Genomic DNA, 27835 nt, shown 5'->3' on the forward strand with positions numbered 1-27835 from the left:
TATGTCCTACAAGCAATTTTTTTTTCAGAGAACTAGTTGTTAAATATTTATCCACATACGCCAACCCCGTCTCCTGTTGATGGGTCTTGCAGGTGTGTCTGGTGTGGTCACAGAGAAGACGTCCAAGCTGGAAAGTAAAAGGGGAAGGGAAGAGGGAGGAAGCAGAAGAAGGAAGAAGAGGAAGAGAGGGAGTGATAAAGAAGAGGAATCTGCCCCAAAGGCTAATAAGGAGTAGTTTGGTGTGGGGGATCCCTAGCTCTGGTTTTATGAGGAAGGGGTTCACCCTTTGAGTGGTGATGCTGGCCTCCTTCCTGTCCTAAGACAAAATGCTCCATCTTCCTCCTCTGGGCACCTTCACTGACTGGCCCCCCAGCCTGCAATTCCCTTCTTTCGTATTACCCAGAATCCCAACATCTCCAAAAAGCCCATCCCACTTACAGCTAGTACCTTCCCTCTGAGATGAATTCCGAATCATCCTAGATATCTCGTTTGTGCACTCTGCCTCTCCTCACTAGAATGTGAATAAGCTCTTTGAGGGCTAGCACTGTCTTATGCCTTCCTTTGTCTCCTCAGGGCTTAGTAAGATGTCTGGCATATAGTAGGTGCTTAATAAATGCTTGTTGATGGACTAACTGCTTCCTAGGGAGATGAAGTGACTTGCCAAGGTGGCACAGGAAGGATTTGAACCCTGGTCCTCCAACTTCAAATCACTGCTTCCCTCTCCTATAGTGTGGCCTGTTGGCATATTATTGCACCTGTAAGTTACCAAATAAGTACCTGTACAACTGATTTACTTTTCTTCCCTATCTTTCTTTTTTTAGATCCTAGAATTCATCAGTTCTTAGGGACCTTATGTCATAGGATCAAAGTTTCAGAGCTGAAAGGGACCTTAGTTCCCTATACATTTTTAGAAAAGAGAACTTTTTCCAGAGAAGACTGAAAATATTTTCCCCTGCTACTTGCTTTTCTTCTAATTTTATTTGCATTGCTTTTGTTTACACAAAACCTTTTTATTTTCATGTAATCAAAGCTATCCATTTTACCTCCTATGAACTTCTCTATCTTTTATTTGGTCATGAACTCCTCCCCCATTCCTACATTTCACTGGTGATTGCTTTCATGCTCTGCTATGGACCTCAGAAGGTATCTAGTCCAACCCCCTCTTTTTGCAGAGGAGAAAGCTGAGCCCCTGAGAGGGTGAAGTTCAATAAACATTTATTAAGTGCCTACTATGCGCTAGAAACCATGCTGAGGATACAAAAGGAGAGAAAAGACATTGCCTGTCCTCAAAGAGCTTACAATTTAAAGGGAGGAGCAACACTTAAACAAATTTATACAAAGCAAATTATACACAAGATAAATGGGAAATAATTAAAAGAAGGAAAGCATTCACTAAGAAGGCTTAGGGACTTGCCCAAGGTCACCAAGGATCAGGGTTAGACTCTGAACCCAGGTCCTCTGACTTCCTGCCTGTGTTCTTTCTATTAAACTACAAATCAATCAGCTCTTCCATTTGGTTCATTTTTCAGAAGAGGGAAAGTGAAGTCACACAAGGAAGGAGCAGCAGAGTCAAGACAGAACTCAGGTCTCTAGTCCCTGCACTGCGCTTTTACCATGGGGCCGCCCAGAATTCCATCCTCCTGTAGGTAGACATTCTATCTGCCTCTGTCTCCCACCTGGTGCCTTGGCTTGAGATGTTAGTGGCCCTGAGGTCCAGGGGAGTCAGCCTTTAGGGAAGAAAGGGTGTTACCTTTCCTATTAATAAGTGACTGGTCTGGAAGGAGCCTATGTGTGAGGGGGTGCTGGGACTGGGTCCAGTTAAAGTTCACCCCAGGCTATGTTGTAATAGCAGCATCCAAAATGAGAGTGGGTTGCTTTAAGAAAGGCACAGCTGTAATCTGAAGCCGGCTGGCTGTTGGACTGGGAGGCTGGGGAAAAAAAAGGCTAATGTACTTTTAGAAAGAACCCCTCACTGTGTGCAGGCTTGGTTCAAAGTTGAGAGCAAGACCAGCAGGATCCCCAGGTAAGGGAGCACCCACTCTGGCTAGGAGAGAGCAAAGGATTCCCTGGGCTCTGGGGCTAATGAGAAGAGCCCAGAGGAGCCTGCATAGGCAGGGAGGGGGTTTGTATGATGGGGGGGTCTCTGCTAAGACCTGCAGGAAAGGTTTGGGGAACAGGTTGGGGGAAAGGGACCCTGATGGAAGACGGGAGCAACGTCCAGGGCTTGGGCATTTGCAAGAATGGAATGAATGTTTTCTGGCCATGCAGTTTAGGGGAGAGGGGCAGGAATGTGAGGTCAGAAGGAGAAGGCCATGGGTTTTGCAGGATTTACGCACCCAGACATAAGAGAAGGCTTGGGATACTTCCCCAGAGAATGGGAGACTCAGTGGGGAGAAAAGTAGCGAACATCCACCTGGAAGTGCTTTACATAGATTATCTCATTCGATCTTCACACTGGAGCAAATCAAAGGCGTTTCCCATCTCATCTCTTTTAGGGGAAGATGGGCTGGGGAAGGGCTCCCACGTGGAGCAGCAGGAGAGAAAGCCCTTCCTGGCACCCCCAGAGCCTCCCTTCCCCCGCCAACACTGACAACATCCAGCTTTCTCTCCTTCCTTTTCAAAATCAGCTGGTGCTGATTTCAAAGACAACTTCCCAGAACTCTAAGCAGCTGTCCAGCTGAACCCTGCCTAAGGGGGAATGCATGGGGGAGGCTGCAGCTGGAGCTTGGGCCCTGGTCATCCTCAGTCTCCCTTTCCTGCTTCAGTGTGCCAGCCAAACAATTTCCAGATGTGCTGGAGCACAATGTCCCAGTGGGGGCATCTGCCTCCAAAGTAGCATTGCCTCTTGGCCAAGTCTGGGATGTCTGATGTGGGATGCTGGTGAGCCAATGGCTTAGAGACTGCCGCACCCCTTCTACTCCCCAAGGGGAAGCCACAGTGAAGATTAGATTCAGTGCCAAAGAAAATCTACTGGCTTCCCAGAAACCCCACTGCCTGGCTCTCCCCCATCCTGCTTAGCTCTCCAGCCAAGGACAGAAGGGAGGGTGAGTCCCTTGCCCAAAGCTGTAGCTTCCTGGGGGCAGCATGGTGGGGGAGCAGCTCCCCTGGTAGGAGGGCATTTGTCTGACTTACAGACTGAGCCTGGTCCCTTTGGGGCTGATGAGAGAAGCAACCCCGGGGCCCTACCCAGAAAGCCGGGGAGGCCCTTCCCCAGGCTGCCTCTTCTGGACCTAGGACCTGGCACCTGGCTTGACCCATTCTGGTACCTTAAGTCTGAAGTAGAAAGAGACTTTGAGAGTTCTGCCCAGCTGAGGAATGAAGATTGTAATGTCTGGGTCAGACTCTTAACTAGGATGGGACAACCAGGGCTTGAACCTAGGCAGTAGAGCCTTAAAGGAGAGTTGACTGCTCTGGACTCTTGTCAGATTGAGTTTAGCACCTAATTAGCAGTTTCTTTTGGACTAGACCTATAACCTCATGAGTGTAGGGATTGCTAATGAGGATCCTTCCTCTACCAGTGTAGAATACCAGTGTAGTACAGTGCCTTCTGTACAATATGTAGTCTTAGAGAGTTTCCTGGGATGCACAGCCATCACATATCAGAGGCAGGACCTGAATCCAGCTCTTTCTGCTCCCCAAGGCTGGCTTTCTACCCTCTACCCACCCTGCCTCTCTAATTAGAAATCAATAGTTAAAATGAGAAGCTATGTGCAGAACAGAGAAAAGAGTCAGCTGACTTTTTTTTTTTTTTGCCTCACTCCCTTATCACTTGTGTGACCTTAGACTTCAGGGCAGCTAGATGGCACAGTGGATAGAGCACAGGGCCTGGAGTCAGGAAGACTCATTTTCCTGAGTTCAAATCTGGCCTCAGACACTTACTAGCTATGTGACCCTGGGTAAGTCACTTAACCCTGTTTACCTGTTTCCTCACCTATTAAATGAACTGGAGAAGGAAATGGCACACCACTCCCAGCATCTTTGCCAAGAAAGTCCCAAATAGGTCATGAAGAGTTGGATGGAACTGACCTTGGCCTTCACCTCTATGAGAATCATTTCCTTCCTTTGTAAAATGAGGAGGTTGGACTAGTTGACTTGGAAAGTCCTCCCATGTCTAGCTTGAGAGGCCTGGGATAAGACTAAGGAGTATTTGCTCCCTTTGGTGGTAGTGGCTCAAGATGGCCCCTCCCTGAGCCAACCCCAGCTATGTTTTCCCACCATGAGTCTCAGGTCTCCGTCCCTAAGCCCTGACTTTAGGCTTTAAAAAGTTGACCTAAAAGCCTCTTCTGTATGGCTTGTCCCAAATGTGTTTCCTGACACTTGCCCAGAGGGTTATAATTAATCTTTGACTCTGCTTTAGATGGAGTATGGTCCAACAGGGGCTGACCTCTCCCAGGCCCCTGCGGAGAGGAAGAATCCTTTCCTTGCACAGGCAGGGGGTCAAGCCCTTCCCCTGCTTCAGCCTCCATATGGTGCTCAGGGGTTTGTGGGTCTGGGAGGAGAAGTGTTTTCTGTACAACAGGATTTAATTAGAAACACATGTGCCGGCTCCTACTTGTCTTCCCAGCTTGCAGGGAGGTTCGTTAAATACCAGCTGCCTCGTCTGGGTTTAGAGGATGTGGCTTCAGGGTGGGCCCCTGACCTAGGCTTGGCTGGGCTAGGCCAGGCCCTGTCTCCCAAGTAAGCTGGACAACACTGGGACCAGCTGCCCCCAACCCCATCCCCTCAGTGCTCCCAACTTGCCTGGGTGCCTGGCCCAGCTGTTACCCTTTAGATGGGATGGAGCCATTTTTTTCCCTATGTGTGCAGAGGGAGATAACAATCTCGTGTTCTTGCCAAACTGTATGACTTTTGTCTGACCATGAGGAGATGTGTTCTGGTGAGGGCAGAATTCTTAGTCTCAGAATAGCCCCCCATCCCCCACAGCCACATACATACCTTTTCACAGTCCTTGGGAGTGAAGGGTTTAAATGGAATCTCCTCTACATCCTTCCACCATCACCCCTCCAGCATGGAGTGGAGGTTAGAACCAGTCAGCTAAATTATTTAGGTTCATATTCTCTAGTTTTTCTGTAATTGTTGTGTGGAAATGTCTTAAAGTCTGGGCCAAAATTAATGGTCTTCTGGTCTGTGAAGGGACTTATGATTATAAACTCTTCATTTTACATGTGAGGAAACTGAGGCCGGAAAAAGCTGAAGTGACCTGCCCAAGGTCACATAGGTAGTTCTACTAGGTTGGAGGTATTTCACAATGGTGGATAATGCATTTGTTGTCTGAAGACAAATCTGGCTAAGTGTACAGAAGACCATCATCCAGATGAATTTCTTAGCTTCAGGGCCCCTCAAAGACTGTCTATTCAGTCACAAGACCAAAAGATGCCAAAACTGGAAGGATCCTCAGTAACTCTCCAGCCTTCTCTTGAACATCAATCCCTTCTACCACATTGGCCTGACATGTGATCCTCCAACCTTTGCTCCAAGACCTCCAGTGAGGGGGCGTAACTAATGTTGGTGTGAAGAGGGCACATCAATGAGAAAATGGCTGGATATGGAATCAAAAGTCATGGGTTTCAATCTTGGCTCTCCCATTTGCTACCTATGTGACCTTAGGCATGTCTGTTCACTTTTCTGGGCCTCAGTTTCCTCATCTGTGAAAGGAGGCAAAAGGACTGGGTGATTTCTTCAGTCCTTTCCAGTTCTAGCTGCACTTGACAAAAGGATAAATGCCTTAGATGGATCTAGCCAGGGACAGCACCGCCCTTGGATACTTTGGGATTGTTTTTCAGCATAGGGGGAATGATTTAGTCCCTGAACTATTCAGCTTTCTTCCTGTTTCAGGCACTGGGTTCCAAGCCTTGTTCCAGGGACAGAGTTTCACTCTCCTGTTGGTGACAGGGCAGGTTTGGATCCTCTGAAGCTATATTTCCCAATACTAAATTGTTCAGTTGGGCACATCCTCGGAACGCAGCCTCTGTTGGCATGAATTCCCAACTGAGAAATGGTTAGGAGGTCCTGTCAGCTCTGGGTGGGGTTCCTCCTTGGGTGGAGTGGGCAGCTGGAAGCCAGGGGAATGTCAGAACTTTTTATCTTGCACAGAGAAAAACTGCTCTTGAGGGACTCAGTCTCACTTGGTCAGCCTCCTGCTCATCTTCCTCTAGACCCCTTTTAAAGAAGGTAAGAGCCTACACAGAGCCCCAGTGCCCATCATCTGGCAGAAGAGCTGTGGCCTCTTTGGAGGCTTGACTCAATCTTAACGGAAAGAAATCTGGAAATCTCTTCTGAGCTCCAGTCCTGTATTACCAAATTCCTGTGGGAGATGGAGCAGTGTGGTGTAATGGATGGAGTGGAGGAAAGAAACAAGGATTTATTAAGACCTACTATGTGCCAGGCACCACGCTAAGTGTTTTTACAAATACTACCTTGTTTGATCCTCACAACAACCCTGGGAAATAGGTGCTACTCTGATCCCTATTTTGTAGTTGAAGAAACTGAGGCAGACAGAGGTTAAGTGACTTGCCCAAGGCCTTAGAGCTAAGCTAGTTATGTATCTGAGGCCAGATTTGAACTTGAATCTTTCAGACTCCACATCTAGCACTCTATCTACTGTAATACTGAGCTGCTTCTGAGTCAAGGAGTTTGAATCTCTCTCCAAGCACTTACCATCTATTCAACCCTGGGCAAGTCACTAATCCTCTTTGGGGTTCAGTTTCCTGTTCCACAAATGAAAAGGTTTGGACTTAAGATCTGAAATGTTATCCAATGATCTAAAATTCAACACATCCCAAATAGAACGTATCTTTTCCCCAAACCTTACCCCTTTTCTAACTTTCCCATTTTTTTTTAGTGGACACCTGATCCTTCCAGTCACCCAAGTTTACAACCTCATAGCTGTCATCCATTCTTTCCTCTCCATTCACTGCCCACAGCCAATGGGTTGTCACATCTTGTCTATTCTACTTTTCATATCCATTCCCTTTTCTCTAGGCATGAGACCTGCCTTTTTTTAGGCCTTCATCACCTCTAGCTTGGACTACTTCACTAATTTCTTAATTGGTTGTTTCCACCACCACTCTCCCTCCCCTTCAATCTATCTTCCACATAGCTGCCAAAGTTATACATCTGGGCTCTAAATAATGTGAATAATGAATCTCCTGTAGTAGCCATAGTATTTGAATTCATATTGCATATTTCCATTAGGCTGGAACCAATTACCATGTTTTAAACAATTTTAACTTCAAATAGTGCAAATTTGAATACATGAGACCATTTCAGGGGATTAATTATTCACATTAATCAGACCCAAGCTCTTTTTTTAAAAAAGTAATTATATTTTATTTTAACATTCATTTTTTAAAAATTTTGAGTTCCCAGTTCTCTCCTTCTCTCCACCCCCTCCACTCATTGAGAAGTCAGACAATATGATATCAATTATACATGTGAAGCCATGCGAAACACATTTCCATATTAGCCATCTTGGCAAAAAAAAAAACAAAAAAAAAAAGGAAAACATGGAATGCTTTAATCTGCACTCAGAGTTCATCACTTCTTTCTTTGGACCATAGACAGCATTTTCTTCATGAGTCTTTTGGAATTGTATCATTATATTGAGTAGAGTAGCTAAGTCTGCTACTGATCATTGTTACAATGTTGCTATTACTGTATACAATGTTATTCTGGTTCTGCTCACTTCACTTTGCATTAATTCATACAAGTCTTCCCAGGTTTTTCTGAAACCATTCCCTTTGTCATTTCTTATAGCACAATAGTATTCCATTGCAATCATATACTATAACTTGTTCAGTCATCCCCCAATTGATGGGCATCTCTTCACTTTCCAGTTCTTTGTCACCACAAAAATAGCTGCTATAACTATTTTTGTACATTTAGATGCCCTTCTCTCTTTTCTTTTTTTTTATCTCTTTGGGATACAGACAGGAATCTAGCTGTTTTTTAAAAGCACAGGCATGATTATGTCACTGTCCTGCTCAAGAAGCTTCGGGTGATTGAATTTGAGCCTCTAGGCTTGGTATTCAAAAGTCTTTCTCATTTTGGCTCCAACCTACCTTTCTAGACTCATTTCATATTACTTACCTTCCTATGCTCTCCATTCCAGCCAAATATACTTGTTGTTCCCTGTATAGGGCAATCCATTTCCCACCTCCAAGCATTTGCACAGACTGTTTCCATGCTAAGAATACTTTCTCTCCTCATGATCTCCTCTTGTAATACCTAGCTCTGCTGAAGAATTTGCTCAAGTGACATCTTCTACCTGAGTCTTTTTCTGATCTTTCTGACGATTAATGCTTCCCTTATCCTAAGTAACTGCTTCGTATTTACTCATTTGAATACATGTTATCCCACTCCACCCCCTCCCCACCCGCCCCTCCCCACCAACTAGAATATAAGCTCCTTGTGGACTGGGAATGTTTTCATTTTGTCTTTTTGTTGTTAGCATCACGACATAGTGGATGGTCTCTGTGTCAGGAAGACATGGGCCTATGACACATACTGCTCTGTAACTTTGAGCCAAATCCCACCGCTCCTTCCCCCACACCAGGCAGCCCTCTAAGACTATAAGTGACCAACCTGGTGCTTACCTGCATTGTTAGAGGGAGTGTCTTCACTGCAAATACCTGAAAAAATGAAATCATACATCAAGTTCTCCCCACCCCTGCCAAAATCTATGGTACTTAATAAATGCTTATTGAATCGAAAGAAGCAACTAAATTTCTTTTTATTTTTGTTGGTGTTGTGTGCTTAAGAAATATCATCAGAGACAAGCATTTCCATATACGCAGAACAGCAAAAGCAAATACGTATCAACTACATACACCTTATATTTGTAAAAGAACATCATAAATTCAAGTAATAGCATTCACATTTTCCCATTTATCTTATCATCTTCTGAATCTCCTCCTGTTCTTGTCTGTGAATTAAAAAAAAAATTCTGTGAGTTTTAAAAATGACTAAAATGACTCTGTTTTCTTTCTTTTCTCTTTTTTTGCTTTTTGGTCTCCCTATTGGTCATTCTCTTTTCCTATCTATATTCCCCTACCTCCAATTTTTTTAAACCTTTTGTAAAAAAACAAGCATAGTTTAGCCAAACAGACCCGCACACTGACTATGTTCCAAAATGTATTTATGTATGTATGTGTGTATATATATATATATATATATACATATATGCATACATATATGTGTATGTGTGTGTATACGTATCCTCTGAGTCCCCAATTTCACTGTCAAATTATTGGTGTTTTGTTTTGTCCTTGGTCCTCTGGTATGTAGTAGCTGGTTATTGCATTGGTCTAGAAGTGGAAAGGACCTAAGAGGCCCACCTAGTCCAACTCCTTCATTTTAACAGATAAAGATTTTGAAGCCCTGGGAAATTAAGAGACTTGCCTTTGGCTTATATAATGTAATTATGTAATTTAAGAACTCATGTTCTTAAATCTTTCCAGATTTTTTTAAATGTTGTAGTAATTGTACAAGTTGTTCTCCTGGTTCTGCTCACTTCACTCTGAATCAGTTCATGGAAGTCTTCCTAGGTTTCTCTGAATCCATTACTTTTGTTGTTTCTTATGGCTCAATAATATTTCACAACCTTCCTCTACCACAGTTGGTTGGGCCATTCCTCAGTTGAGGGGTGTCCTACACTCTGCTTTCACTTTCAGTTCTTTGTTACACACTAAGTGCTTTTACAAATAGTTTTGTACATATGAAGGGGTCCTTTCCCTCTTTCTTTGATCTTTTTGAGGGCATTTGAAACAATTAATATAACCCTTGTCACTAGCAATCCACAATATTAAGCTTTCATCTGGTATCTTTAGCCTTTTAGCTGAAACCAGAGGGTCTAATCCAGGGGTGGGGAACCTGCAACTCCCAGGCCACATGTAGCCCTCTAAGTCCTCAAGTACAGCCCTTTGACTGAATCTAAACTTCATAGAACAAATCCCCTTAATAAAAGGCTGTGTTCAGTAAAACTTGGACTCAGTCAAAAGGCTGTGTCCAAGAACCTAGAGGGCCAAATGTGGTCTCAAGACCATAGGTTCTCTGCCCTATGGTAGGCACTGGAGAAAATGCCAAGGGGGCAGCAGAACAGGAGAGGAGTTGTAATAAATTCTCGTAGCAAACACAGATTTGGAATAAAAGGAATGTGGTGGTCAGAGGTCCTAGGTTCAAATCCTGCCACTGACATTTATTTGGCAGCAATGTGACCTTGGGTAAGTCTCTTAACTCCCTCAGCCTCAGTTTCTTCATCTGTAAAATGTTGAATTTGATGGTCTCTGAGATCCTTTCCTGTTCTAGATCTGTGATCTATGACCCATTTGTCTGATGAGAAAAGAGACCAGGATGTGGGAACTTGGGAATCCCAGGGTCCAAACTCATGGCCTAACCAGTAGGTGATACCAGAGAACCTGGGTTTGAATCCTGGTCCCACTATGGTGGCCTGTGTAGTCTTAGGCAAATCACTTAACTTTATTTCCTCATCTATAACATGAAAGTGTTATCCTAGCCCAGTGGTTCTCACATGTGGTCTGTGTACCTGGGGGTGGATGAGTGGGTGTAGGTGAGTCCCAAAGACCCTTTTTTGGGGGGAGGGAGGGTCTAAGACATTTACATTTCTAATATGGTAGATATTGATAGAACTCACTGGGGATCCTCAACAATATTTAAAGGTATAAAGGGGTCCATTTGAGATAATCTTTAAGGTCTCTGCCAGCTCCCAATCTATGGTTCTGTGACCTGGGTTCAAATTTTGATTTTGCTACTTCTGATGTGTGTGACCTTAGGTAAGCACAGGCAATCTTTGAGTCTCATTTCCCTTAGGCATAAAAAGCGGGGGAGGGAGGGGTGTTGTACTAGATGATCCCTAAAGTCTCAATCCCTAAAGTCGCAAAGTAATTTCCTTGATAGGACAATGATTTACCGATTCCTCCAAGTCAGACTCTAGACAGGCTCAGAGATGTGTCTGTCAGATCTCTAGGAATCTGCAGGAGCTAAATAGACAATGAAAGAAATAACAGGATAGTATGGGAACCATCACACTGGGATGTACAGGAAGTGGCATGATGTGATAATGATAATTTGTTGTCCAGTCATTTCTGACTCTTTGTGACCCCATTTGGGGTTTTCTTGGCAAAGATACTGGAGTGGTTTGCCATTTCCTTCTCCAGCTCATTTTACAGATGAGGAAACTGCGGCAGACAGGATGAAGTGACTTGCCCAAGTCAAGTCACTTACACAGCTAGTAAGTGTTTGAGGCCAGATTTGATCTCATGTCCTCTTGACTCCATGGCCATTGCTCCATCCACTATGTTACCTAGTTGCCCCTACTACATAATAAGAACTTAAATGCTTCTTGACCAACTAATTGATCCAGTCATTTCCAAGTTAGAGGAGCTGTCTGGAACTGAGACTGATCCCACACCACACTCTGCCTAGAGGAGCCCAGGAACCCTAGGGTGTCAAACTCCACTAAAGCTGGTACGTCTTACCCTTTCCTTTCCCCACAGGCCCCATGATGAGGACCCTTATGGCATTCCTGTGGGCTCTAGCCTTTGTGAGCTATAGCAACTCCCAGAATACGCCAGAAGCTGAGGTGAGTAAAAGAATGGGGTATGTATGAGTTTGGGGTGGAGGAAGGTAAGTGAATCTCAAAAGTCTCAGACCTTGGAGAAAGTCCTAGGACATTGGGAGCTCCTGAAAGGGTTTAAGTCCTGGCTCTTCCTGGGTGATCTGGGTAAATCATTCCACTTCTCCATCTGCAAAGTGAGGATCATGGTACTTGGGCTACCACTCACCCCAGAGGATTTCATAAATGTTAAAGCCCTAGATGAGCATCTCTTTCCTTTGCCATCCTCCTCCTTTGTTTTTCTATGAAAGGACATTGGAAAGCAAAGCTATTGAGCACGCCAGGGCTGTCCTGCCCATTAGGTGACCTGAGCTAACCCCCTGGCTACAGCAGAGTCATCCCTGTAAAGGGTGTGGAAGAATCTTTCTTCTTTTAAAGTACTTTATATGTGCTTCTCTTCTTTTTGAACACCACTCTCACTTCCTGATGTTCCCCTCTCTTTCCAATAGAACGACCCTTGTAAAATAAGTAGAACCAAATGAAAACATATCAGTCCCTTACCCACATCTGAAAAACACTCTGTACCCAGAATCCACCACATCTTTGCCAAGAGGCAAGAGGAATGTTTTGTCCCCGAGTCCTTCCTGAGAGTGGTGGAGTGGAGGGAACACTGAATTTGGAAGGGAGATGTTGGTGTGAATTCTGACTCTCATCTAGTATCTCTACGACCCTGGGCCAAGCTCCTCTCCTTCCTGGCCTCAGTTTTTAACTTTGTAAAATGGGGGATTTAGACTAAAGAGTTTTTAGAGTCCCTTGCACCTGCCACAGAACTTGGCTCCTGGTAATCATTTAAATGAATTTTCTTTCCTCTCTGTCTCTTCCCCTCCCTCTCTCCCTCCTTTCCCTCTTTCTCTGTGTCTCTCTTTCCCCCTTCTTTTTCTTTCTCACCCCCCCTTCCCCCTCTCCTCTCTCTTTCCTTTGCTTCCTTCTCTCCCTCCCATTTGTATACAGGACTCCACTCTCCATTCTCAAATGTGGATACTTTGTGGATCATCTCTCTGTCACACATCTTGAATCTCAGGTTGGCTTCTCTGCTAACTAAGTCCCCCGCTGCTCTGCTCTACCTCCCTAACTACTTTTGTAGCTAATTACCTGGTATTTATTTTGTATTCATTCTGTATACTACTTATATCTGTGCAGACCCCTCAGTTCCTCTGTGCCCTGAGACAGTTGACACTCAGGGACTTGTCTGACCAGGCTCTAGCTTAGATATTCATCTAGCTAATTATTTAAGTCTCCCTTAATAAGTAAGCTCCTCAAAGGGCAGGGTTAGTTTCATTTCATCAGGGCCTAGCACAGTGCTAAGCACATAGTTGGCCATTAGTAAATTCTGGTTGATGGATTAATTGCTAATAAGTCTGCTTCTGGGTGGCCTCTCCCCATTCATGAACTGATGGGTACTTAAGGAACTTTTTTTTTTTTAAATTTTAGGTTAGTTTGACCATAACTAAAAAGTTAAATTCTCTAGCCAACAAAAACAAACCACCCACCTAGAATACCTTTGTCTAGCTCGCCTCCCCAAACCAAGGAGAAATGGTCTCTAGATTGCCGGGGCTTGGGGAGCTCTGTCGCCTTCATGACTTAAATCTGCAGCTCTTACCCTTTACCTAGGAGCCCCTGCCAGGGCCTGATGCCACTGGGGCCACAGTGGTAGAGGAAGAAGATCCCTTCTTCAAAGTTCCCGTGAATAAGTTGGCAGCGGCTGTTTCCAACTTTGGCTACGACCTTTACCGCCAGAAGTCCAGCGAGAGCCCTACTGCCAATGTGCTTTTGTCTCCGCTGAGTGTGGCCACAGCTCTGTCTGCTCTCTCTCTAGGTGAGCTCTCCATCAATCTGTCTAGGCCATGGGGTTCCTAACCTAGACTGGGAAACCTGTTTTATTGATATTTGGAGCAATATTTTCAATATGATCGGTTTCCTTTTATTTTGTGCATTTATGGAACATTCTTCCAAGCAGGGGGCCACAGGTTGTACCAGACTAGTAAAGGGGTCCAGGACACAAAAACAGTGAAGAAATCCTGGTCTAGGACTTGTTTCCTTTGAGTCCAAGAGCAGAGAGGAGTGGAGAGAGCACTGGATTTGCAGTCAGAGGACCTGAGTTCAAATTCTCCCTCTGATAGTCTCTGTGTGACCATAGGCAGGCAGGCTCTCTGACTCTCAGTTTCCTCATCTGTAAAATTAAAGGTGGGATTAGATGGCCTCTGAGGTCCCCTCCATTCATGACCTAGCCCTCTGCTTTCCCACAGGTACATCTTTAAGTTTGAATTTGGTCAGACAGTGCCTGGAGCACCACTATCTCAGGGAGGGAGGGACTAAGGAATTTGGCCCAAGAACCAGAACACAGTTGTGGAGGGGGAGGACTTTGCTAACATAATCATCTCACTAGCTAAGGGCTATGATCAGCCTCTACCTGCTGACTGAGGGATATGCTGGGAAATTGATTGTCCAGGTGACCTCTCCCTCTCCCCTTGTTCCCCTTGGTTGTGCCCAGACATTCAGAGCCAATAGCTATTCATTTTCTCATTGAAAGTCTCTAGGAATGGGGACCCCATACCTTTCCTATGCTTCATCTTGCTGAAATTCTTTAAAAAAGTCTTCCTTATGTTCAGCTAGAATCTTTCCTCATATTAGATATATCTATTACAGATATATATATCTAGTATGAGAAAAGATTATATATATAATATAGATACATTATTATAATATAATTAATAATTACACATTAATAATATTAGATACAATATATCTATTATAGATATATATCTAATATGAGGAAAGATTATATATAATATAGATATATTATTAATTATAATATAATTAATTAATAATTAGTAATATATTATTAATATTAAATATAATATATCGAATACGAGGAAAGATTCTAGCTGGACATAAGGAAGACTTTTAAAAAAAATTTCAGTAAGATGAAGCATAGGAAAGGTGTGGAGTCCCATCCCTAGAGACTTTCAATGGACATATATATATATATATATATATATATCCATTTTGATCCTTTAGACTTCAGACACTTAACTAGCTGTGTGACCTTGGAAAAGTTACTTAACTCTGTTTACCTCAGTTTCCTCACTTTGTAAAGTGAGCTGGAGAAGGAAATGGCAAATCTCTCCAGTATCTTTGCCATGAAAATCCCAAAATGGGATCCTGAAGAGTAGGACATGACTGAAAAACAAATGAACAACAAAACCCCCATCTTGTAGCCAAGATCCTTCTCTTCTTCTCAGTTTACTGATTGAATCCCTCATCTTTCAGTAAAGTGAAAAGAGTGGATTTGGAGTCAGAAGCCCTGGGTTCAAATCTTGGCTAGGTTGCTTACAACCCATGTTACCTTGAGCAAGTCACTTAACTTCCCTGGACCTTGAGTTTCTCCTCTGTCCAATGAGGGGACTGAATGTGATGATCTGCCCATAAAGGCCCCTTCCCGATCTAAGTTTCTGATTCCATGATCTGTGATCACCATATGGCAGGTGCTGAGCAGAGGACAGAATCCACCATTCACCGTGCCCTCTACTATGACCTGATTACCAACCCAGATATTCACAGCACTTACAAGGAACTTCTGGCCTCTGTCACTGCTTCTCAGAAGAATATAAAGAGTGCCTCCCGGATTGTCTTCGAAAGAAGTAAGTCTTTATTCTCAGTGGCAGAAAGAGAATGTCTGTTGGTGTCTGAGTCCTATATGTGTCCTCCAGGACTGGACGTGGCGCTCTGGTCCTACTGAGCATTAAGGAGGGGATGGTGAGCATGGCTTCTGCTGATACCGGAGACAGCCCAGAGCATCAGCCACAGTGGGTTCAGCATGGTAGGCTAAGGATGGTATTAGAGGAAGCTAAGCACTGATAGGTAGATGGAATAGCAAGAAGGGGGATGGGTCTATTGCAAGAAAAGCCCCTCAAAAAACTCTTTTAGAAATCAATTGATCAACAAATATTTATTTATTTTAATGTTTTTATTGTTGCCTTTTGGTTTTTTCTATCAGTATAATTTTTCCCCTTTGCCCCTCCCTCTCTTTCTCTCAGAGAGTCACATCCTGTATACTATAATACAGTATTCTTTCAAGAGAAAAAAAGAATGTGTTTAATTGTAGCCTTTTCTAGGTCAGGATGGGGAGAGTGAAAAAAGTGCATAGCAGAGAACAAAAGAAAACTTAGAAGGAAGCACAGAAAAGCAGGATAGCTTCGAAAATAATGTGTAGTATTTATTACACAATTTTTCAAAAAAAAGTAAACAGTCTAAAACAGAATTTTATGATTTTATATGGAATCTTCTCTTTATGTTGTGTTGTATACATGGAAATGTTCTTTTTTTGTCTTTTTGGATTTAAGTTCAAAGTGAATTTAAAAATTAATAACAGAAATAAAGAGGAGGAAAAATCAACATAACTGGTTTATACTCAAAAAGTCTGAAAATATGGACAATGGACTACTCTTATAGACTTGCCAGTTTTTCAAAGGGGAAGTGGTGGTGGAGGTGTCTTCTCATATCTCTTCTTTTGAGTCATGCTTGAAATATAGTTTTCAATAAACATTTGTAAGTACACAAGAAGAGACTGAGGATGTGCTTTGGGCAGTCAGTCTAAGCCCATGTATGGTCACCCACAACCCCAGGGCCTGTCACGTTCCAAGGTCAAAGAAGTAGACTTTGTTCTCCTACACTAAACATCTCTTTGCTCTCCAGAGCTGCGGATAAAATCTGGGTTTGTCACGCTGCTGGAAAAGTCTTATGGGACGAGACCCAGGATCCTGATGGGTAGTTCACGGGGCGATCTCCAGGAGATGAACAATTGGGTTCAGGCTCAGACCAAAGGGAAAATCTCCAGGTCTTCAAGAGATCTGCCCAGCGACATTAGCATCCTCCTTTTCTCTGTGGCTTACTTCAAAGGTGAGAAACCAGAAATGCTTGCTGTCAGCTAAGGGGTGGGTCTGGGGCTTAGGGGCTTCCAGAGAAGCCAAGGGCCCTGCCCAGTGCTGAAGAACGAGCCTGAAGCAGGCCATTTCCAGCTTAATCAAGGGGAAATTTTATCATGTAAGGCTGTAAGGAAGAGTATTCAGCATGCAGAGGAGGCTTAAGAAGATGCTTTGCCCCAAGCTGTGCAAGGGTTAACAGTCTGGTATTCTTTGAATATTAAAAAACAAATAAAATGGAGGTCTTTACATAAGATAATAAAGTCATAAGAATTTAGGGAATTAATGGGAATATTAAGTAGATAGAGCACCAGGCCTAGAGTCAGGAAGACCTGAATTCAAACCCAGCCTCAGACACCTCCTAGCTGTGTGACCCTGGGCAAGTCACTGAACCCTGTTTGCCTCAATTTCCTTATCTTGTAAAATGAGCTGGTGAAGGAAATGGCAAATCAGTAGTTTTACCAAGAAAGCCCCAAAATGGGGTCATATAAAAATGACTGAACAACAACAAAAAAATTCAAAATGGAATCTCTGGGGTCACAGAATCTGTTAGAAAGTTCTTGAAGTTTTAAAGAAAAAAAAGAAAAATATGAATGACTATATAGCAAGTTCCATAAGCAAAGTAAACATTTCTATTTGTTCCCCTTAGAGACAGCAAGTTTTCCCATGGGAAGGGCCTTTCCTATGGTCCTTTGGGAAAAATAATGTCTAATTTATCCACAATCCTTTGCGGTAAAGTCAGGCTTTCAGGAGCACAACAGTAAAAAAGCAGGCCTAGAATCAGGGGTGTGCTGGAGCCAGATCAAAGAGGCACCGGGAGCTGATTATTAAATTAAAAGTGTGATCACTTATATCTCAGAAATCAGCAAACACTGCACATCAAGCCTTGGTTTATTGTTTTGTTGATTATCTAGACTTAAGAAAGTGATAGAGAAATTGTAAATTATATAGATTAAAATGAAAAGTGTGTTGTGAGTACGTTCTCTCTCCTTCTAAAAAGTCAGTTGTTAAACATTTATCAGCACACTACTGCCTAGACTCCTCATTCCACATCAAAGTTGGAGAGGTCATCCAAAGTAAGAAAGTCAGGATTCGAACCCAGGTCCTCTGACTTCACATCTAACACTCTCTTTCTATCACATTATATGCTACTTCTCCTTGGTCCATGTCCTAGCTCTGCTATTTGATAGTTGTGGGACCTTGGGTACAAAATGGGAATGATAATATCTGCATGGCTTATCTCATTGGACATGGAGGGCAGAACCGAGCTAAGTCCAAGTAGCTCAAATTGTTAGAGAAATAGAACTTCCCAGGGTGAACAAGGGAGAAACTCTTCATTCACTCCAAAAGCATTTATCAAGTGCCTACTGTGTGTCAGATACTGTACTAAAGTATCAGAAACAATACCCTTCACAAAAAAAATGAAAGAGTTTCTGCCCTCAAGGAGTTTCTGTTCTACTATTGGGAGAAACATACACTTATAAGTATGTCAAATGTGTGTCAAGTATGTTAAAACTTATATGTTCATATTAAATATATTTTCACATTAGTCATGATGTAAAGAAGAATTAGAACTAACAGGAGGAACCACCAGAAAGAAGAAACAAAATAAAACAACAAAAGAAAAGGGGAGCAAAGAATCTGCTTCCATCCACATTCAGACTCCATAGCTCTTTGTCTGGATGTGGATGGCACTTTCCATCTTGAGTCTTTCGGAGTCGTCTTAGTTCCTTGCGTTTCTGAGAAGAGCTAAGTGTATCAAAGTCATTACACAATGTGGCTGTTACTGTTTACAATGTTTTACTGGTTCTGCTCCTTTCACTCAGCATCAGTTCATATAAGTCTTTCCGGGTTTTTCTGAAGTCTTCCTGTTCATCATTTCTTATAGCACAATAGTACTCCATTACATTCATATCCCACAGTTTGTTTAGCTATTCCCAAATTGATGGACATCCCCTCAGTATCCAATCCTTTGCCACCACAAAAAGAACTGCTATAAATATTTTTGTACAAAGTGGGTTGGAAGGTTTGGTTTTTAACTGGCCTGTGATTTCAGGTGCTGGTGAAGGACTCCCCACTACTAACACAATTCTTTGCAAATTACATATATATATAATTTGCAAAGAATATATATATATATATTTAGTCAATCAAGTTTAACTGATTTGCCCAGGGTCAGACAGCCATTAAGTGTCTGAGGTCAGATTTGAACTCAGGTCCCCCCTAATTCCAGGGCTGCTGTTCTATACACTGCACCCTCTAGCTGGGCTATTTACTCAACTTAGAGTTTTATAGACTTGCCCCAAGCACTGAGCCATTAGGTGAGTTGCCCAGTGTTGTCCAGCCAGGATGTATAAGAGAGGATTTGAACTCAGGTCTTCCTAACTCCTCCATATGCACTTCTTCATGCTTTTTTCCTGTGTGGGTGCCTCCCCTACTAATGCTCCAGTTCTCTATCCACTATTCGAAGTCTTTGAGGCTGCTCAAGGAACAAACAGCTTTCTGACTATACATATATGTGTACGTGTGTGTGTATGTATATACACACAAATATATACACATGTTTACACACATACATATATGTGTGTGTATGTGTATATGTATATGTGTGTGTATGTGTGTTTTTCCAGGGAGGGTTTCATACCAATCAGTGGTAGTGGGCACAGAGAACCCCCTAAGGTATGTCCCTGCAGCCAGGGGCAGAAGATGCCCTAGAGAAGCTAAAGACTGAGGTTGAGTCTTTTTTTGTGGGTCAGGGTGAGGGTTGGGGGTAAGAAGCCAGGGCCAGCCCATGAAGGGAGACAGGATGCCGTGTGCCTGGCAGTGATGGGCATTCTGGGACTGTTTCCTTCTGCCAGGGAGAAGGAGGAGGAAGGCTTGCTCCAGGAGCCTTTGAAAGCAGCTGGATGGCGCCCTTGCTTCAAGCACTGACTTCCAGGAATGCCTATTAGTTCCTGGTGGGGGACCGAGAGTAGGAGCAGCAGAGTGGGAGAATTAGCATTTCAAAGCAGCATGAAATTGGTCCTTAGATTCTCACCTGGCATTCCTGTGGCCTTGCTATTTGACTGAGGGTGAGATACCTTCTTCCCAGCTTCTACCAGAATCCCAACCTCTTAATTCAAAAACCTTCCCTTCATCCATTCTTTCCCATTTATTCTGTCTGTATCGTGTTTGTCCATAGCTGTTTGCACATTGTCTCCCTCGTCTGACCTACTATGAACTCCTAGAGGAAGGGACTGTCTTTTGCCTTTCTTTGTATCCCCAGAATTTAATATAGTGCCTGCACACAGTAGGTGCTTAATAAATATGTATTGACTGATTGATTTCCCCTCTCTGTGCTTCCCTTCTCTGTAATAACAAAAACAGTCAATTTAAGGCAACAAGCATTTATTAAGCACCTACTATGTTCCATGGGCAGCTAGGTGGTACAGTGGATAGAATGCTGGGCCTGGAGTCAGCAAGTTCAAATCCAGCCTCAAACTAGCTGTGTAACCCTGGGCAAGTCACTTAACCCTGTTGGCCTCAGTTTCCTCATCTGTAAAATGAATTGGAGTATATTTGCCAAGAAAACCCCAAATGGGGTCACGAAGAGTCGGACTGGCTGAAAATGATACAACAACCACCACCAATGTTCCATGCTAAGTAGTTTGGTTTCAAAGAGAGGAAAAAGACAGTCCCTGCCCTTGAACAGGGTGTCATGGGGCAAACAGCTATGGACAAATATGGTACACGCAGGATAAATTCAGGGTAGTCTGAGAAGGAAGGCACTAAGACAGAGGACTGGGAAGGGAAGGTTTTAGGAAATAGGTTTTAGCTTATATTTGAAGGTAGAGACTGGATAAAGGCAGCTAGTGGTGACACTGGCTGGGTGATCTTGGGCAAGTCACTTCATTTCTTCTAGTCTCCTCATCTTCCTCAGCTAATTGGAGATAATCATACCATTTATCTCCTTGTGAGGATAACACATGTAAAGACCTACATTGTTAGTTAGCATAAGGAACTCTAAGGTGAGGAATCTCTCTCCACCAATGCAGGCTGGCAGCCTCTCTGTGATTTCTAGTCTTAGAGGGTAGTCCCCAGGAGAGAAGTTAAATAATGTACCCAGGGTCACACAGTCAGATTTATCAGGGGTAAGTGATTTCTAATCTCTTATGGCTCTGATTCTGTTATACTAAATGATAATGTCCTTACACTAATTTTATAAAAGGGGTTTTGCTCCCCACCCTGCCCCATTTGTCTTCCTCCCTTTTATTATTATAATGACTCCTCTGGTGGCCAGACCTATGATTCTGGCTCTTGGTCGTATGGCCCTGGCCAGGTCACTTGAAGATCTAGGGGCTCTAGGCAAATGTCTAAAACTCAATATTGCAAGGGTAGGTGTGCTAGTCCACAGTGGCTGGAAAATTTCTCCAAGACCTCCCCAATGCAATGAAATCACTGGTCCAGTTTTAAAAACAAACAAACCAAAAACAAAAGAAGCTCATACTTCTATATGACTTCCAGGTTTACAAAGTGTTCCATTTACATGACCTCATTGGATCCCCAGAACCACCCTGTGGGGGAGGGGCTCTTATCACCCCCTTTCTACAGACAAGAAAACACAGAGAGGGTGACTTGTCCAGGTGAGGGTCTGAGGCCTACATCCTTCATACTTCTGGTCCAGCGGTTCATCAACTACTCCGCTGTGGGTGATAGGAGGTTCTCTAAGGTTTCTTCTAGGTCTAAAACTTTGTTATTTGAAATGATTGTGTCTGTAGACTAGCTTTGTAAAAGGGTTCTGTGCCCTTCTCTCCTTCCCCCCCAAAAGGAGAAACCAGTCCTTCCTCCCAGTCTGCTACAAAAATGTGTACTACTTTAGAGGAAGGCAGTGTGGTACAGTGGGAGAGCACTAGCCTTGGGAGTCGAGGGCCCTGGGTTCACATCCTGTTTCTGACACTTCCTACTTGTCAAGTCATGGGGCCATAGCCTCATCTTGAAAATGAAGGGATTGGGCTAGATGATATCTCCAGTCTGGCTCTTATCTATATAAAAATGTCAAATTAGCTTCTTTCTTTCTAATGCTACTTTAAAGTGTTTTTAATATCCTGTACACGCTGCTTTGGACTCCACATTCTAGGTTACATGATATATCTAGGATTCTGGCTACCATCCTAGGCTCATTCTCAGAGGTTTTCTTTAACCAGGACAATTTCCAACCACTTAGTTTTCTTAAGGCTTAGTATGAATCCATTGCTACATTTAGTTTGATGTTCCTGGTCCCTGCTGTTCTCTCCAATGAAAGACCACTGTTTATGTCTCTTTCCAGGGCAGTGGGTGACAAAGTTTGACCCCAAAAAGACTTCACTTCAGGATTTTCACTTGGATGAAGACAGGACCATCAGGGTCCCCATGATGTCAGACCCCCAGGCCATCCTTCGCTACGGCCTGGACTCTGACCTCAACTGCAAGGTCTGTCTGACAATGGAGTTGGGTTGGGGAAGGGGAAGATCCCAAAGGTAGCAAGTGGTTTAGATGGTCCTCTGAGTTCAAATCCATAAGGCCGTTATCCCCATTTTACAGATGATATGAATGAGATTCAGGGAGGGAGAAGAGATTCTATCAGAGTCCCCACCAGAAATGTTGGAGTTTTTCCACCATAGATTCAGTGCTGGAAGCATTTATTAAGCACCTACTATTTGCCTGGCACTGTGTTAAGTCCTTGGGGGTACAAAGAAAGGCAAAAGACAATCCCTCCCCAGGAGGATCTCACAGGAGGGAAGACAATATGCAGGCATCTATGTGCAAACAAGATACAGACAAGGTAAACTGAAGATGACAGAGGGAAAGTGTTAGTATTACTAGGAGAGATGAGTTCAGAGGCAATAGATGGGGAAGAGACTGTACGGTCATTCCCACTTACCAGGCTCAGCCAACAGAAATAAAAGGATGAAGCCAAATGGACCACAGGGGCCTTCCTCTTCTCCTCCCAATCAGAAGCACACTCAGCTCCCAAAGAAAAAGAAATGTAAGGAAGGGGGAGGTCAAAAGAAGGGATACTGGGTAGCCTCAAGTTCTGGAGAGGGACTTCAAAGGAGCTTCCATCCAGTCTGACTCCCCTCCTTTTCCGGGGAAGCTAGGTAATATGCCCAAGGTTTCATGGATTGGCACCCAAGTTCTCTGCTTTCCACTCCATGGTAGCATACTTCCTTCTGTCCCATTGCTGTCCTTCCTGGATATCAGAAAAGCAGCCTTTGGTAAATTAATTATCCCCAGCTCCGAGTGAGTGAAATATGGAATGAGTGACATTTTATGGTGTGTTCCTTGTGTATGTGCTGGAGGTACTTGCCACATGCAGGTGTGAATGTCAGGCTGGGGGGGACTGCCTGGACAAAGGCACAGGGAGGGGTGGGAGATGGAAGGGAACAGATGTGGAGCAGCAAGTAGGACCGTTGGACTGAATACTTCAATGGGGGTGAATGATAGGTGAGCATCCTGGCAAGACTGGCCACACCAGGTCTGGAAGGGCTTTAAATGCTAAACAGGTGTGTGTGTGTTTGTCCTTCATTGACAAAGAAGACCATGCCATCAGAGAAATGATGACATGACTTGCACTTGACTTTGTTCTGAGTGAGGGAGGGCTGTGCAGGTCACCAGCCCCACTTCTCCTCCAGAGTCATCTGAATCCAGTGACCAGATATTCATCAGGATGACTGGAAATGACTCAGGATGAGGCAGTTGGGGTTAAGTGACTTGCCCAAGGTCACACAGCTAGTGAGTGTCAAGTGTCTGAGGTGACATTTGAACTCAGGCCCTCCTAACTCCCGCACTGGTGCTTTATCCAGCACACCACCTAGCTGCCCCTTGCTAAACAGGTACTTGACCCCAGAGGCTGGTTGGCCTTGGGTGGGGAAAGGAGAGGCTCAGAATCTAATGCCAGCTCCACCTGCCCATTGGTGTCTTAGATGAGAATTCCTTCCAAGGACTGTTGATTTCAAGCTGTGGTAAGAAAGCAGTTGAATATTTCATTTCCTGTTCCCCCAATGAAAAACAAGATGCTTGTTTGTGGTGGCAGCAGCAGGAGAAAATGGTTACCAGGAGTCCATGCAGAAGGACTTGGCTAAAGAGTAGATTTCAGAGCTATCAGGGGCCTCAGAGATTAGAGAGTCCTACCTCCTCTTCTGACAGAGAGGTAGAAGCCAAGGCCCAGAGAGGATTAGTCACTTGCCTAAGATTATACAGCAGCAGACCTGGATCTAGCTCCTCTGACCCTCCATCCTGTATCAGTCCCTCTGTTGATTGCCTCCAGTTTCTCCAGTCTATATTGTGTTTGTGCATAGTTGCTTGTATGCTGTTTCCCCTATTAGACTGGGAGCTCCTTGGGGGCAGGATCAGTCTTTTGTCTTTCTTTGTATTTCCAGCACTCAAGATGTTGCCGGTCTGTAGTGGGTGATTAATAAATGTTGATTGACTGACTGTATCATACTATTTCCCATGAAGAACTTGGGATAACTGTCAACTTGATTATGAGGCTGGTGATGAAGGGGCGAGTCCCCTTCGTAGCTCTAGCAGAAGATATGATGACTGTGTGTATGTGAGAGTATGTATGTGTGTACATGCACATGTGCACATGACTCCCATCCCCATTAACTTTGGAATGCTTCCTTTCTGCTTTTTCAGATAGCCCAGTTGCCCTTGAGTGGGAGCATGACTATAATTTTCTTCCTGCCCGTGAGAGTGACCCAGAACTTGACCATGATTGAGGAGAGTCTCACCTCTGAATTTGTCCATGATATCAACAGGGAGCTGAAGACCGTCCAGGCTGTTCTGACCATTCCTAAGATCAAACTGACCTACGATGGTGAAGTCACTGAAACTGTGAAACAGCTAAGTAAGTGGGCAAGCAGTTGGCCCTACCTCAGGTGACATGAGTAATGGGACACAGCATAGATTTTAGGGATGGAGGGACCTTAGGTACCATTTGGTTCAACTCTTACATTCGACAAAGGAGGAAACTGAGGCCCGCACAGGTTAGGTGCCCAAGGTCGCACAAGGTAATCAGGGACAGAGATGGGATTTCCTCTATAGTGAGTAGGGCAGTTTGGATGGAATGTAGAATGTGTAAATGGAAGCACTGTCTATCCATGTATGTGCATATATGTATGCACACATATATGTATATCGATACCTGCACATACATGTATGTATGTACATGTATATATGTATATACGTGTGTGTGTATGTGTATACAAAGCCATATTGTAAAAGCATGTAGATGACAAGCAGGGGAGTCTGTATTTGATCCTATAGGTGTGGGGGAACTGCTGAATATTTCTAGGGTGCCTCAGGTTTTACAAATCTCTTTTCTTACCTTGGTCCTGGGAGGCAGGGAATAAATAATAACTGACATTAAAACAGCTTTTTTTTTAAGTTTGCAAAGAGCTTTAACAGGTATCATCTCATTTGAGGCCTCATAATAACTTAGAGAGGAAGGTAGAGGAAGCCTCATCATACCTATTTTACAGAGAAAGAAAGTGAAGCCCAGAGAAGGCACAAATATATATTATCCTCATTGGACACGTGTGGAAAATGAGATTTGAAGGAGGTAGAGTGGCTTGTGCCAGAATGCCCAGCTAGTATCTGAGCTGAGACTTCCACCCAGGTCTCATGGCCCTGAGTTCAGTATTCTTTCCACAACATCATGGGGAGGGAGCTGATGACCAGCGATTCAGGATGGAGATGGTTCCCTCATCTGAGCAGCTGTGGGGATTTTTGAGGTTGGATTCCTCCCCACCCAGTCTTCTGAAGTCCTGGATGACTTGGGTGCTTCAGGTTGGCAGGAAGGGCATGACCCCTCACTGCCTGTCAGGTGGACCTGGTCAGATCAGATCACTCACTCTTTCCCCACCCCATTTCCTGAAGTCACTCGTGAACTACGGCAATTAATGGCTTCCTCACTGGTGTCCCTCCCTCCAGTCTCTCCTCATCCCGATTCCTCCTTTGCTCAGCTGCCAAAGGGATTCCCCTAAACCATTTGTCTGAGCTAGGGCTCTCTCCCCTATACCAGTTGGCTGTATGTGTGTGTGCGCGCATGCGCGCGCACACACACACACACACACACACACACACACACTCTCTCAATGCTGAATGAAAGCCACCTGATTTGGAGTCAGAGGACCTGTTTTCTTTTTCTTCCTTCCTCCCTCTCTTCTTTCTTTCCTCTGCATTTTAAGTCACTACACTTTCCAAGTCTCAGTTTCCTCATCTGTGAAGGGGGAGTAATAACAGAACCTGCCTCATGGGCTTGTTGACAAGTACACATGAAATAAGGCATACGACACATTTTGCCAACCTTGAAGTACTTGATAAATGGCTGTGATTACTGTGACATTAGTTTCACGTGATTTGGGCCACATTTGGTCCTCCTCTCTGTGCCTGCTTCCTCATTTGTAAAATGAAAGTGTTAAACTAGGGGATGTCTCAGGCGCCTTCCTGCTCTCAATCTCTGAGCTTCTAATCTATAAGATCCCTTGTGGGGACCTGAGATTCAATCTGGTGCAATGAAAAGAATACAGATTTGGAATCTGAGGATCTGGGTTCATATTCTGGTTCTGAACTTGGGAAGGAACCTTTGAGGTCATCTAGCACACCCCCTCATTTTACAAATGGGAAACTGAGGCCTTGAGGGGCTGACTGACTGGCCATGCAGGTTTTAGGAGGCAGAGGCAGGTCCCTACAAATCCAGGATTGGCTCTACTTTGTGACTCTCTGTGACCATTTTTCTGTGCAGCAGTTTTCTGTAAAAGGAAAAAGGTTGGAGATGACCCCAAAGGTCCCTTCTAGCCCTAGGCTGAAGCTCTCCCTGGGGCTCTGGGAGCAAGCCGGCTTTTCATGGCAATCTCTCCTCTCTTTAGAGCTCCAGTCCTTGTTTGATGCCCCGGATTTCAGCAAGATCACAGGCAAAGCCATTAAGCTCACTCAGGTGGAACACAGGGCAGCCTTCGAATGGAACGAGGATGGGGCAGGCACTGGGCCCAGCCCCAGCCTCCAACCCCCTCGCTTCACCTTCCCTCTGGACTACCACCTAGACAAGCCTTTTATCTTTGTTCTCCGGGACACGGACACTGGGGCTCTTCTCTTCATTGGCAAAGTCTTGGACCCCAGGGGCTCCTGAGTGGCCCCAGGGAAAGAGGATAACCACGCCAACTGGTGTGTGTGCTGTCCGTGGGCTCACGCACACTCTGCAATAAAGGTGGTCATGTGGGCTTCTGAAAACTGCCTGATTTGCCTCTGTCCTGGGCTATGGGGTGTATGGTTCCTGCCCGATTTCTGGCTTTTCAGGTTGGGTCCTTGTAAGCCCTGTATTAGCTTGTAGTTGCCTGAATTTCACAATAACCTAGGGAATTGGTCTTCCTGCTGTAGAATGGTCTTCTTCCTCCTTTCCCCTGCTCAATTTTAAAGCCAGCATAAAGGCACCTTAAAGTATTCAAAAGCCTGTGTATCAGCAAGGACCCCAACATAATATATATACACACATACATATATCCTTCACTTAGTTCAGGGGGAAAAGTCAACTTCCTGAACTTCAGAAAAAATATAAACAGAGAAATAAGGATGAAGAGAGAGGTCTTCCAAATGTCTGACCATAAGTAATATATACATCACAGATCAACAGACAGTTCCAACTGGCTGACCATACATACGCAGTTAGGAGAGACGGAAGCACCAAGATCTGGGTTTTCAAAGCGGGGTGGGGGTGGTGAGGGACTCCTTAGCGGCTGCCCAGAGTCTTCTCTGGCCAAACACTCAAGGAGTAAGCCCCAAGATAAAAACCTCACCTCAGAGTATTTATCCACTGTTCAGAGCCAGAGGGCATCACAACCCTAGAGAATCAGTGCATCAGAAATTAACAAAAGGTGGGGGCCTCCACTAATCAAACTTCCCTTCATGGGCAGGCCCATTAATGGGTGGGGAAGATCTTTAACTCATTAGCATTACAGGCTGTCCTGAGGCAGAGGGGTAAGACTTGTGTTCTTTGCCCCTTGGGGCAGACCCAGGAAAACAGGGCCAAAGCAACAAAGAGCAAACTTTTAGTTTGATGATAACAGAGGTTTTTCGTAAGGGGAATGACCTGCCTTGAAAGGCAGTGGGTTTCCCCAATCCAGATTCAGTACAACTATCATTTACTAAGTGCCTCCCACGTGCAAGGCACTAAATTAGGCACTGGGGATATAAAGGGAAAATGAAAAACTGCCCCCTCTCTTCCCTTCCCTACCAGGGAATCTTCAACTAAAGGCTGAGTGAC

At 44.2% G+C, this 27835-nt stretch overlaps 2 protein-coding genes across 3 annotated transcripts in view; one reads left to right on the forward strand and one right to left on the reverse strand.

Moving 5' to 3' along the window:
- The first annotated feature begins 1507 nt into the window (after nucleotides 1-1507).
- On the forward strand, nucleotides 1508-26805 carry SERPINF1 (serpin family F member 1). 2 transcript variants are annotated; one of them, XM_072639951.1, is made up of 8 exons: nucleotides 1508-2023; nucleotides 11514-11599; nucleotides 13244-13448; nucleotides 15118-15273; nucleotides 16328-16531; nucleotides 21860-22002; nucleotides 24211-24421; nucleotides 26445-26805. In XM_072639951.1, exons 2-8 carry the CDS (start codon nucleotides 11519-11521, stop codon nucleotides 26702-26704), a joined length of 1260 nt encoding a protein of 419 aa, XP_072496052.1. In that variant the 5' UTR covers nucleotides 1508-2023; nucleotides 11514-11518; the 3' UTR covers nucleotides 26705-26805. The 2 variants fall into 2 exon arrangements, with proteins under 2 accessions (XP_072496052.1, XP_072496053.1); XM_072639952.1 differs by lacking the exon at nucleotides 1508-2023 and adding an exon at nucleotides 2692-3044.
- Nucleotides 25742-27835, reverse strand: part of SMYD4 (SET and MYND domain containing 4) — a 33642-nt gene continuing 31548 nt past the window's right edge. Inside the window, exon 11 of the mRNA XM_072639949.1 lies at nucleotides 25742-27413. Within this exon, the coding sequence (XP_072496050.1) occupies nucleotides 27365-27413 (49 nt within the window). The 3' untranslated portion in view covers nucleotides 25742-27364. The remainder of the gene's footprint in view (nucleotides 27414-27835) is intronic.

This window comes from Notamacropus eugenii, chromosome 2, assembly GCF_028372415.1.
Source record: "Notamacropus eugenii isolate mMacEug1 chromosome 2, mMacEug1.pri_v2, whole genome shotgun sequence".
Classification (NCBI taxonomy): domain Eukaryota; kingdom Metazoa; phylum Chordata; class Mammalia; order Diprotodontia; family Macropodidae; genus Notamacropus; species Notamacropus eugenii.

Bases quoted from the DNA above. Each gene is read 5' to 3' on its own strand.
- SERPINF1 (XM_072639951.1), top strand. From the start codon at position 11,519: ATGATGAGGACCCTTATGGCATTCCTGTGGGCTCTAGCCTTTGTGAGC. The intron at 16,532-21,859 runs GTGAGAAACCAG...GTCTCTTTCCAG, and splicing joins CTCTGTGGCTTACTTCAAAG to GGCAGTGGGTGACAAAGTTT. The intron at 22,003-24,210 runs GTCTGTCTGACA...CTGCTTTTTCAG, and splicing joins ACTCTGACCTCAACTGCAAG to ATAGCCCAGTTGCCCTTGAG.